Source organism: Emys orbicularis, chromosome 4, assembly GCF_028017835.1.
Source record: "Emys orbicularis isolate rEmyOrb1 chromosome 4, rEmyOrb1.hap1, whole genome shotgun sequence".
NCBI classification, from domain to species: Eukaryota; Metazoa; Chordata; order Testudines; family Emydidae; genus Emys; species Emys orbicularis.
This window is the reverse complement of record NC_088686.1, coordinates 145,884,886-145,897,827: the sequence shown is the minus strand read 5'-3', so window position 1 is coordinate 145,897,827 and position 12,942 is coordinate 145,884,886. Positions and strand designations below refer to the sequence as shown.

General features: G+C 46.7%; 1 protein-coding gene across 1 annotated transcript in view; it reads left to right on the top strand.

Moving 5' to 3' along the window:
- The window catches only part of PLXNA2 (plexin A2), a 282,077-nt gene that overhangs the window by 176,579 nt on the left and 92,556 nt on the right, over nucleotides 1–12,942 (top strand). Inside the window, exons 7-8 of the mRNA XM_065404089.1 lie at nucleotides 670–766; nucleotides 5,609–5,723. Of these exons, the coding sequence (XP_065260161.1) occupies nucleotides 670–766; nucleotides 5,609–5,723 (212 nt within the window). The remainder of the gene's footprint in view (nucleotides 1–669; nucleotides 767–5,608; nucleotides 5,724–12,942) is intronic.

Below are 12,942 nucleotides of genomic sequence, written 5' to 3'. Positions count from 1 at the left end.
AAGTGAAGAGCAAACCTCCCTCGCACAGCTCAGCTAGTGCAGTTTATTCTTGATTATTCCAGTGGTGAGCCTCTTATTTAGCTCTGTTAATGCCCTCCAGTCCTTGCCTGCAACATCCCATCCTGGGCTGCATTTCAGGATAGACTGTGAATTATCCCCAGTCCTGTTGTGAGTTTATGCTGAAGGGAAACCTCCTCTAGGGAATGTGATGAGACCACCACACTCATTTCACTTGTGACCTAAGGTGGAGTGCGAACCTACCTCTCTAGTGTGTTTTCCCACCTCATTAGGTGTGATTTGACTGTGGGGGGTGGTTCATGGAGCCAGTTGGCTCAGCTTCCCAGGAGCTTTGGGAGAGGCCGTGTCATGCTCTCATAGCAGCTTCCACTGGCCAGCCATGGAACAGCACGGCATGTTCCATGGACGTCCCCAGAGGATACACAGTGTGTGGATTATTGGCTGCTCAGAGACCCTTAGCTTTCAGAGACCCGGTGCAGCCTGGTGTCCTAGTGCACCAGTGGGACCAGAGGTGCTTGATTTTCTCCACACCACACCAGAAGTGGGGGGGCTCAGCGAATCGTCAAGCCTGCCTTGAGAGAAAACCAGTACCTCGTCCATTGCAATCGCCATTATTTCTGGTGTAATCCCCCTCCCCTCCTCTCTTTCCAGACTGGTTTGGGTTGGAGCTCCAGCTGAAATCCAAGGAGACAGGCAAGATGTTCGTCAGCACGGAGTTCAAATTCTACAACTGCAGTGCTCACCAATTGTAAGACACCCTCTCCCTCCTTTCCCACTTTCCCTCCCTACCAGCATCCCAGACCCAGGCCCCTGGTTCTTCCCCCCACCCCCCAATGGGGCCTGCTGTCTAAGTACATAGTGGAATGGGTTTCTTTATTAACCTCTTGAGTGCCACAGCTGATACACACCCCAGGGAGACAGGATTCCTCCCAGGACACCCAGTGTGCCGTGCCAGACTACAGAACTGCTCTGAGGTGTATTGTGCCACCAAGAGCCCTTCTTGTGCCACCAAGATGGACATCGGCCAAATTTCTGTGGGGCAGCACAGAGGGTTAAAACAGAAGAGGAATAAGATTTTCAGTCACGCGCTGGGGGAGGTTCTGGCTTGATGCTGGCAGTTTGACCTTTCAGGGTCGTCAGCGACAGAGAGAAACCAAGAGATCCCCATCATGTGGAAACTTTTCCGAAAGCACCAAGATTTATCTGCCTTAGCAGAGAATGAATGTGTCTGAAAGAAGCTTGACCTGCTGGTGCCCCCAAGCTGCATGATCCTGCAACTGTGAGCTCAACTCCATCCTTACTCACAGGCAGCTGGGGGAAAGGGAGAGAAGAAAGTGCCTGGGAGTTCCCTATAAAGCAGCTCCAAGTATCTATAGGAGACTCAGAGGCCTTTCCCTCCATAAACCGCTAAGGCAGCGGAGGGATGTGTTCTGTTGTCGACTCTCAAAAGGAAGACAAAGGGGGATGGGGCAGGGTGGTTGTGCCAGGAGAGCACAGGAGTGCAGTGAAGGGAACTAGGCTGGGGTTTGCTGTTCAGCTTGTTTTTCAGACACACAGGGAGAAAATGTTTCTACTAGAGATGGCGCCTTTGCTGTGTCTCCTTCCCCTAAGATCAGGCCAGAGAAGCCCCACAAAGCTCTGAGCTCCTTTCAGCTTCACAGTAAAAGATCCTAGCAGGCGAGTGCAGGCCCTGTCAATTGCCTCAGGCAGGGCAGACAGTAGACACAGGTGCCTCTTGGCTCTCAATCTGCTCTTGAGATGGCTGAGCAGTGCAGCAGCGTGTTCCCCACAGCAGCCATTCCCCCGGAAGCCCTTGAGGCAGAACGCTGCTGGCTGAGGTTTGTTAAAATTTCTGAAGTGTTTATAGATATCTCAGTGGGAACAGACAAACCGAAACCTCGCACAACCAAAGTGAAACATGTGCAGGACACGGGAGACTGTGAATACCGTGCCAAAGACCAGCTAATGAAAGGCAGGCCTGAACTGCTCTGCTGGGGAAGCAGCTCCTACTGCCAGGGATTGGACAGCTGGCTCCAGAATGGTAGAAGTGAGAGCTGGAAATGCTCTGTTAGCCCTGCCTGCTTTATCCTGCTGGCAGGGGCCAGGGAGTGTCCAAGCAGGGTCGTCTCCTTTTCTATTCAGCATTGCTTTGTCCAGCCTAGTTTTCAAGACCCGGGTAATGGGGCTTCTCCCACTCCTTTGGGAGACTCTTCCACAGTCTAATAGGCTTGGCTTTCATGTCGTTTCCTGGCATTCAGCCTACATTTTGCCTTTAACTTCAGCTCAGGCACTACAGAGATAGTGCCCATATGAGTCCCTCGATAGATGGGTCTCATTACTCCCAGTTATAGCCCATCGGCAAATCCAGACTGCATGCTCTCCCCTGTACTTTCATATCCCTGTAGACAGTGATGTCCCCACTTCCTCATCCCTTAGCCAAGCGTAATGGATTTTAGCTACCTTTCTCTTCCCCTCCTTGTAAATCCGTCCTTCAAGTCTCTTATGCAGTCTTGTTGCTCTTCCCTGAATTGCCACCAGTTTGGCTGGAACAAGGATGTCCCTTCAGGAGATCTGGCTGGAGTTCCTGCTGCTCCTAACCTTACCTAGGAGTGGAGATTTGAACCAGATGAGGCAATAGGTCTACTCTGCCCTCATCCCTTTCTAACAGGAAATTACACCAGGGGTCAGAGATGGCATAAGTGACTAATTCTTAAAACAGAAGAGGAATAAGATTTTCAGTCACGCGCTGGGGGAGGTTCTGGCTTGATGCTGGCAGTTTGACCTTTCAGGGTCGTCAGCGACAGAGAGAAACCAAGAGATCCCCATCATGTGGAACTGTGTCTTCCATAAAATCTACACTGCCCTGCGCTGCTGTCTGAGTTCACCAGGGGCATGAGTCAGGCATGCTGGAAGAAAGCTCACTAATCAAGTGAGAGAGAGAAAGCCAGCTCATAGCCCCTGGATGAGACAGACCTAAAAATGGCTTAGTGCCCATTGCCAAACTTCGGGAGCGGAGGATACTCTGCCCCTTCTGGCTGCATAGCGGTGTGGGGAATGACTTTTCCTTCTCTGGGTTATGGACGGTGCAGTGTGCTGAACTCTGCTGTTTCTCACAGATGGCACGTCCAACTGTGTGTAGTACATTGTCGAACGGGGGCAGTCTGTAGGGGTGGAGTGATTATGCTAACCCTCATCAGTTGGGTTCTTGTTTTGCAAGCCTAAAAGCTGGGATGGTTTGGATCTGGGGTCCATTAATGCAAGTGCCCCACAAAGTTCAAGGGAGGGCTGGGGAATCTGATAAATGGTTCTGGTTTGGGGCCCATTTCTAGCAGGGACTAAGCCCTTTCTCAGAGTGAGAGGTTCCCAGATGCCGTGGGGCAAGGATGCTTCCTGGTTTAGAAGCAAAGAGGACCCTTTTTTTTTTGTGTGGAAACTGCTTTCTGAGGGGACTTTGCTGGGGTGAGGGAGCGACTGTGTGAGAAACTCTCCTCATGAAAGAGCCGAGGCACTCACTGTGGATGAGCTTTCAAGAAGTCACTTGTCTGCGACTCCCTGTCCAACCTTTGCCCCTTCCCAGCTGAGACAGAGTGGAGCTGAGGCAGCAACAAGAAAACCACACATTACAATGACAGGCGCCTAACCAAACTCTTGGGCTTGATCATCAGAATGACCTTCCTCCTGTAATCTCAGCCGTGCTAAGCCAAGCAGAGCGCCCCTTCTACCCCAGATCGGAAAGCTAAAGGTCAGGTCCAAGGTGGGAGGGCAGGAGTGCGGCAAACCGAAATGGAGACAGAAATGGGTCAAATAAAGGAGTAATTAAATAAGCTCACGGCGCTTGATATTGCTTCCCAGATTTGCATTTTCATGATTCGAATAAGCTTCCTTAGCTATTAAGGTCATTACAGATGCTTAAGAAGGAAAATACAACTCAGAAGTAAAAAGGAGAAGCCATTAAATATGCATTTTAGTGACAGTAACTTTAGAAAGAAAATAACAGACCATTGGCTGTCTGTCCAGTGCACAAACAGGGGTGCATATCCCCCCTTCAGTCACACAGTCCATGCCTTTGGGTCATTGAGGATCCCTGGAAACCGTACGAAATGCTGACAATGGACAGTCACCGAGGGCTTGTCTACACATAAAATGCTGCAGCGGCGCCGCGATAGCACGTCGATGAAGATACTACCCGCACTGACTGGAGGAGTTTTGTCGCATAGATACTCCACCTCCCCAAGAGGCGGTAGCTAGGGCGAGGGGAAAATCCTCCTGTCAACCTAGCCACTGTCTACAGGGTGGGGGAGGTTGGTTTGACTGTGTCACTGGGGGTGTGTGGATTTTTCACACCCCTGAGCAATGTAGTTATACCGACCTAATTTCCTAGTATAGACCTGCTCTAAGAAATGGCCTGTCACATAGGAGAGCCACTTCTGAGACCAAAGGAAGTTTTATTGCAAATATCAACAATTGTTATGAGCCACCCAGCTCATTGTCAGCAGATTAGGAGGTGTGAGGTAGTAAATACTCAGCCAGTTCCTGGACTGGCAGGCTCACCCCATGTCAAAAACCATGTCCTGCACCATTGGCCTCATCCGACATCAAGCGCAGATGCTTGCTATGCCCCGAGCGATCTAATGTGCTCCAGGTTTGAATTGGAGTGAAAAAGGCCAAATAGAAATGTTTACAGTTGATGACTTTAAATATTTCCAATTTTTTAAAACAAGTGAGCCAATTTTCTTCAAACCTGGCTTGTTTGTAGATACCATTGAGGTTTAAAATCAGTCAAGATTGCACTGTATTGTTTTTTCTTGTACCTTATGTCATGTTGTGAAAAATGCTTCAGCTTGTATTAATAAGTCATGTAAAGACTGGCTATATTTTAGAGCATGAGGGGCAGAATCCTGGGCTTTAGAGTGCTTGATTTCTTAAACTTAACATTGCATTATTATCTGTTACCTCTGTAGTGCCAAAAGTGTGCTAGGCACCTCACAGATACGTACGTCCACTGTTCCCAGTAGCGTAGCTAGGGGGGGAGCGGGGCAGCAGCTGCTCCCCCACTGAGCATCTTGGCGCCTTTTTCATTTTTACTCACCCGGCAGCACTTCGGCGGCGGGCCCTCACTCGCTCCGGGTGTCTTCGGCGGCACTGAAGGAAATGCCGCCGAAGACCTGCGGAGCAAGTGAAGGTCCCGCCGCCGAGGTGCCGCTGAAGACCTGGAGCGCCGCCGGGTGAGTAAAAGCACCGCCCCGTCAGTAAAAGCACCACAGCGGGTGGCACCTTTTTTTTATGCTCCCCCTGTTCCCTCCACCTGGCTACGCCACTGTTCCCTGCCCCAGTGAACTTCCAGTCTAAATAGATGAAACTGTTGAGGGATGCAGAAATAGGAGCAAATAATTGAGGCCGTGTTTGGCATGCAGGTTATTGGGTCCCTGATTTTTTAGCGATTTTGTCTTAGTTTTCTGCCAGGAGCATATCTTCGTATGTATAAACCTGTGTATATTCCGATGGATAGTCCTGTCTGTTCCAATGCCAAGTTCATTTCCCGATAATCATCTCTGTAACACAGACCTTATTTCTTTCTCTGGCTCTACAGGTGCCTGTCTTGCGTGAACAGCGCTTTCCGCTGCCATTGGTGCAAATATCGGAACCTTTGCACTCATGACCCCACAACTTGCTCATTTCAGGAAGGACGGATCAATGTTTCTGAGGTATTGGGACTGGGTTAGGAAATGTTTTCTTACTGGGCTTTTTCTGTTCTGAGCTGACCCGGCCATTCTGTGGAGCAGTGTGTGATATGGTTGGCGTATCTGAGGTTTGTAAGAGGTTCTCCTGTTTCTCTGGCAAAGAGCTGTGCTCTTGTCCCATTTTTCTCTGTGTTTGGTCTGGTCTCAGCTGGTCCCCGGATGTGCAGAGGCAGTAGCAAATAAGAACAAAGCAGGAAAATGTCATCTAACAATAGCGATGGGCCTGAATTGATCCCACCTCTGAGATTTGAGTACATTCAGACTAACTAATAATCAGCACTCACTTAGTACTGTCCATCCAAGGATCTCAAAAGTGGGCGAGCATCACTAACCCCATTTTATATATGGGGCACACAGAGCTGCAGTGGCTTTCCAAAATCACAAAGCAAGTCAATTGCAGAGCTGGCAGGAGGAATCCCCGAGGCTTATCGACTGGGCTGCATTTCCAGGTCTGAATTTTTTGACTGTGGCCTGACTGGATAATGGTTTGATTTGGGATTTCTGCTCCTCGAACAAAGAAATAGTCCCACTTCTGTGAGATCAGGACAAAGCAGCTGTTAGCTCCTTCCACTGCAGGCACCACATGCACTGCCGGGTTGTTAGCCAGGACAATGACACTTCACAGCCCGTTGTGGTGTCTGCTCTGAGCTTGTAAACTCCTCTGCAAGGATCACATCTTCTTTCTATTTTGGGAGGTGCTGAGTACAGCTGTGGCTGCCTTTAGAAATAACAATTGTGATGATCTCTGCCATTCTGGCAGGCTTTTGGTCCATGCCTTTACTGCTTCTACATCTGTGGGTATGTCTACACTACAGGATTAATCCGAATTTATATAATTCGAATTTAGGAAACCGATTTTATAAATTCGAATGTATTCGGCCACACTAGGCACCATTAATTCGGTGGTGTGCGTCCAAGCTACCGTAGTAGCATCGATTTCCAGAGCGTTGCATTGTGGGTAGCCAATAACATCTAATTGCCAATAACATCGAATTGCGGCCACACTAACCTTAATTCGGATTAACAATACCGATTTTGACGCTACTCCTCTCGTCGAGGAGGAGTACAGAAATCGAATTAAAGGGCTCTTTAATTCGAATTAAATGGCTTCGTTGTGTGGACGGGTCAAGCGTTAATTCGAATTAAAGCAGCTAAATCCGAATTAAAGTCGTAGTGTAGACCAGGCCTGTGTCTTCACAACATCTGCAGCAGGCACATGTTTATGGAGTGTCCTTCCGACAGAGGGCCACAAAATGTCTTGCCTGAGGTCAGCCAGTGGCCACTGGGGCTGCCAGCTTTTACTTGATTTATGGCTCCCCTGAGGCTAAAATGCTTTGAATGGGGCGAGCTTCTGAAAACCAGGATGAAATGACTAAGGAAGTGAGAGGGAAGAGAGCAAAACACTGAGCCATGAAAGTTCCCTTTATCGCTTTTTAGAAGCTCATTGGGCTGCTAATGAAATCAACAAGTAATGCGAGACTAAAGCAACCCGTGTGCCTCTCTGGTTAAAATGATGCCAAGAGTCGTGTAATACAAAGTAAGAAACATAAACGAGTTACACGTGTGCGTACATCAGTGGGGGATCAGCAACGGTGAAGAGACCAGCGAAGGTAATTGTGAACAGGTGCTGCCGCCTTTGTCAGCCGTTTACAAGAATTGACGAGAGGAGGCACTTACCTCAAAGAAGTGTTTCAAGCAGCAGAGTGTGAAGATGCCTGAGGAGAAACTCCCACCCTGGAGACAAAGTGAAAGCTTTACCATCCTGGTACAAAACCAAGTAACTTCCTTTCAAGGGAGCAAGAGAGAGCAAGAATCTTTGCTTTTGCTACTCTTTAGTGATGTGATTTTTTTCCTTCCCTTCCTGCTCAGCGTTTTCTCTCTTTTCCATGGCTTTGCAATTATGCTTTACACTTCCACAGCACGTTCAGTCCAGTCATCTCAAAACCCTTGGTAGGGTTAGGTAGGGTATTTTATTTTCCCAGTTTTACACGTGGGGAACTGGAGATAGAGCGAGGACGTGACTGGCCCAAGGTCACACAGTGAGTGTGTGGTAGAATCAGGAATAGGATCCAGGATCCAGGAGTCCATTTCTCCTCTAATCACAGGAATTAGAGGACCGCTTCCTATTTCTATTATAGGGAGGCCTTTTCCTTAGGTCTCTGTCGCTCTTCCTCTATCTCGTTTAGCCGGTGGATCTTCTCTTAGCTTCCATTGGTAAGAACCAGGCTATGTGCTGTCTGATGCCTTTCTGTGATTACCTTTGATGCGGGGTAATGATAATAATGCGGATGGTCCACTGTTCATTGTGGTTACCCTGCACCCATGAACACACATGCAAATGCAAACACCAAAGGCTAATTTGTCTGCCTTTTTAAAAAAAGGAAATGAAATGTATTCCTACTGCCTTTATTATGGGCACTTCACTCCTGCAAATTCCTGGGGTCAGATAATTATCTGGGAAAAAGTTTCCTCACTTAACACAGTTCAGATCACAATGATCTCACTGGGCCCTAGTAAAAAGTTGGTGCTCACAGACATCATTGCCTTCATAACAGAGGGCTTATTGTCTTGGAAACAGAACATAAGCAACAATATTGTAGCCAGAACTGCCTGCATGAAGGCAGGATGGCCAAAGAGAAGCACATGCTGCAGGCCCACTCTCACACCTATGCACACTTGCTCTCACAGAAGCGTTTGCACGCACACACTCTCGCATGGGTTTAGAACTAGTCTCATGTTTTAAGTTTAATTTAATTTGCTGTTTCCGAGGGGGAAAAACTCAGATATTTCTGGTCCTTGGGGATCTATTTTCCAACAGGATTCATTCATGCGACTCCTTTGATGCTACAAGGAGTTGTCAGTTTCTGTTAAAGAGCAAATAGAACCCAGAGTCCTCAAAATGGGGTTCCACGATGCAAGGTGACTTTGTGAAATGGCTTCTTCGTATCACAGATTTGCTCCCAGCTCATGTTCAGAGTCAGATCTGCTGGCTATAATGACTAAAGTAATCTTGTGCTGCTTTTTCCTGCTGCTCAAGGGAGTGACCTGGATGCTATTCCTCCATTTGCTATTCCTCCATTTGCACCATCATCAGAATTGTTTACTCTAACCTGATTACTGGGTTAAGCAACTACACCCATGCAATCTTGCCTGCTGGCGGATGGTAGTTGGCACAGATGTCTCTGATAGCTTAATCTGAAGACAGTTGGGTTGGCCCAGTGTCACTGAGGGGTGGAATTTGGCCTGCAGAACCTCTGTTGCTGGTGATGATGCATGAGAAGGAAAGAACTCAGCGTGTTGACTCTCAGTTTGAATTTGTGGTACTGAGCCTTTAAAAAATCATATTGCTTATAAACGGGGCACATTTGATCTGGAGTCATTGCCACAGTAAGCATGGAATCCCACGATAACAGTAATACAGAGCCGCTTTTCCAAGAGGAGCTGATTGATGACAGAGCTGATTGATCCTGATTTATGACATCTGCCAGAAACTGCCCTTCATCCCAGGTGGAGCATCCCCTCGCAGCCAATCAAACCCCTTAGAAAACAGTTTCCAGTTCTCTAAGAATTAAAGCAACAAACTACTTAATTCCTCAGTGGTTTTTTTTTAAGCCACATGACTTTCATTAATATCAATACATGTCGCATGGTTAAATATCCCTGCTCAAGGTGCTGAAAATACAGAGGCCTGGGGCCCACCTGCATCCACAAAAACAAGGGCTTTCTGAGATGAGACCGCAGAGGGATTTCATAGCACTGACTGTCTCACTTTATATGGCTTTAGCCCCCGAGGCAAAACAGATGGAGCCTTGAGCTGAATTTCCCCACTTCTGCAGACTCAAATTGGACCTATAACATGATTTTAATGTGTGTGAGGAGGCTGGGGTTTTGTGCGTGTGTGTGGTGATTATGGGTATAAAATATGTCTGTGTAAATGTATAAAACATGCAGACAGAGAGGGTTGTAGATACATAAATACATTCTTACGCCCCGTCCCAGTGGGGAGAGAGAACCAAATAAATCCTATTAGTTTCCCAGGATGTGGGATCCATTCCCTCTTTGATGTCCACTGTGTGCAGATAATGTCATTTCCATGTGTGAGATGCTGAATCAGGGAGATGGAGTGTCTCAGGCTTTGAGAGCTTACAGAGAGCCAAATTTCATATCCATTCTGACTCTTTCGGGTTTAGGTTTGAGTTATTATTGCTTTTAGAGGGATGTCTTTACAACTGATTGTGCCTATTGGTGCTTTCAGGGATGCTTAAAGTTCCTTGCAAGAAATAATATAAAGCTGAAGCTTCCTTTTTTTACACTGAAATCCCTACCTTTAAATACATGGGCTCTAAGAGCGGGAATGTGTTCGCTCTGGAGGAGCACACTAGGGGCCTTATCTGAAGTCAGTGGCAGTCTGTCCATTGACTTTAGTGTGCTTTGGATCAGGCCTGACTCCTGGAGAGACAAGTTTGGTGAAGCTATTTGGCAATTACTCAGGAAAAAGAACTAGTAGCAATGAAAAGCCTTATGCAGGAGGATTAACTCTTCCCAGCTTTGAAACTGAGTGGTTGGGTTTATTGGTAACATTTTTTTCAATCATTAGATTTGTATCAGCTGGAGCCTGGAGTGCTCGTCATTGTTTGGGAACAGGGGCGCAGGAAATAGTGATAGCGGGATGGGTGGGAGAGACCGATCTGAAACTCCAGGGGATGACAAGATAAAGTGCAGGGATTTGATCCGGTTCCCATTGAAGTCAAGGGAGCTTTGCTGCTGACTGCAATGGGGGCAGGACTGCGTCTCAGGCACGGGTTGCAAAGGGATACATTCACTGGAGAAGGCCTGGTCTACACCTGAAACGTAGGTTGACCTAGCTACATCACTCAGGGCTGCGAAACATTTCATGCCTGAGCACCGTACTTAGGTCAACCTCATCCCCAGTGTAGACACAGCGAGGTCGATAGAAGGATTCTTCTGTTAACCTAGTTACTGCCTCTCGGAGAGGTGAATTAATGACAACAGGAAAACCCCTTCCGTCAATGTAGTATCTACACTACCACACCGCTTAGACATAACCTGATCTAAACTGCTGTTTTTTAATTTATTATTATTTATTATTACTTATCTCAGTGCTGTAAATACATGTGGCACTTTACAAAATACAGGCCAAGACACAGGTTGCAACTGAATTCATACAGCACAAAAGAGAGGACAAAAGGTCATGTAATAGAGAATTTACCAGTGAGAATCCACCACTGAATCAGTTCAGTTTCTTCTTTCCATGCTTGGCTTCTGAGGGCCAAATTCTGTTCTCTTTTCCATTCGGTTAAATCTGGGGCAATGCCCTTGACATCAGTGGAGCAGCTCCTGATTTGCACCAGCAAGAGCAGGATCTAGGTCTGAGTGTTTTAGCATGGGTTAATGCTTATAACTTTTGTGCATAATTACTTGATGCTCCTCATATGGAAAGCCCTAAATAAGTGCCTAACTCAAGGGAAATGCCCCAAAATTCTAGGGTAGTTTGCCTGAGTAAGAGCAGCAGAGGTCGCTGCATTTCATTGGTGTGGAATTTGTATAGTTCCTTTGGGATCTTTGGGAGTAGAAGCATAAAATATGATCATCTCTGTAAATTGTGTGTGTAGATATTTCATAGGCAGGACATTCTATAAAATGCGTCACTCTTGCATTGGAGAGTGGAGGTACTAATGCCCATTCTAACTCACTACAGGATTTACTTCTCATGAATGAGAAAAGAAAGTAAACTTATGGAACCAATCACGGATTCCGCTGACAGCATCTCTTTCTCTTTTATGGAGCACTCGAGGGACACTCAGAACTTCATAGCGGCAGCAGTGATAAAACTCATCCGCAGCAGCACAGGCACCTGCCATTTGAGTTAAAGGAGCATCTCCATTAGCTGTCAGCTGTATAGGGCTTGTGCCAGTTGTGCTTTTTGTATTCCAACCAGTAGAGGGAAGCGGTCTGCATGTGAATGCTCGTGCACACACCCCTCCTTAGGAAATTTCTGGAAAACATCAATAAACATCTGAAGTTTATTAACAATAGAAGAGGTATTCGTACAGTGTGCAGTGTATCCCAAACTAAATAATTGTGATTAAAAACTCACTCATAATGGATAAGTTAGGAGAGACTGTATCTGGACAGGCACACACACTGTATATAAGTCTACATGTCTGCACAAAAACAGTTACCCATACCTGGATACCCAGTCATGTATACAGAGCATACAAACACACGCGCAGGTGCCCAGGTGCATTAATGCAGTGACACGTACCTATATGCTCCATCACATGCGTAGGCTATGCAAACGCATGTGTGCACAGATGACCTTGTGCATTATTGCAGCGACCAATTTTTTTAAAAGAACCGAAAGCAAAGCAGAGAATTGGGATTGGAACTGGCACAAACAGGGAATGGAGCGGCCCCGATGGTGCTTTCAGTAATGTATGCAACTTCTGAGAAAACTCAGCACCCTCCATGAGCCCCTGCAGGTTTTGTAGCTTCAATCACTCATCTGATAAATTCAGTAAAAACGGCCAGCAGCGATGTGGTCCCCACAAGTGCCTGTGCTGTTGGTAATGTGGAATCTCCCTGAATATCCCTCCATTCCAAACTTTATGTCCCCTTATTAATACAATCATTGTAGCTGTCAAACAACATATAGGGGCTGCACTTTTTCCCTTGTCCCCAGAGTAGAGTGCACTCATAATCTGACTGACTCTTTATTTTCCCCAGTATCCCAATGTGACATTTTTCTCCCAGTGAAACCCTTGCTAAAAGAAAAAATCCATTATGTCCTACTTGCCTCTAATGATGGTAGAACATTTTTTGCTACCAGCAATTTCAGCTCTACAGATATGATATGAAAAATGTGAGTTCTGTTTTTTTCCTCCTTTATAGGAAAAAAGAATTTCTTCAACACTCAGCTTGTCTAGTGAATGATTGTTGCCAAGAAGGATAATGGTCCATAACATATTCATTTTTTCAGGGCTAAATATTGAGATTCTCCTGCAGCGACACAGTTAAAGGTTGTTTTGGGTTGGGTTTTTTTTTTGATGGGGTGGGGAGTTGAGCAGCTAAATACAGACCCACTGAAATGCAGTCATCTCTGGGGTGGAGGCTGGTTTCTGCTTAATAATGCACAACAGAGAGGACAAGGAAGGAACTTTTG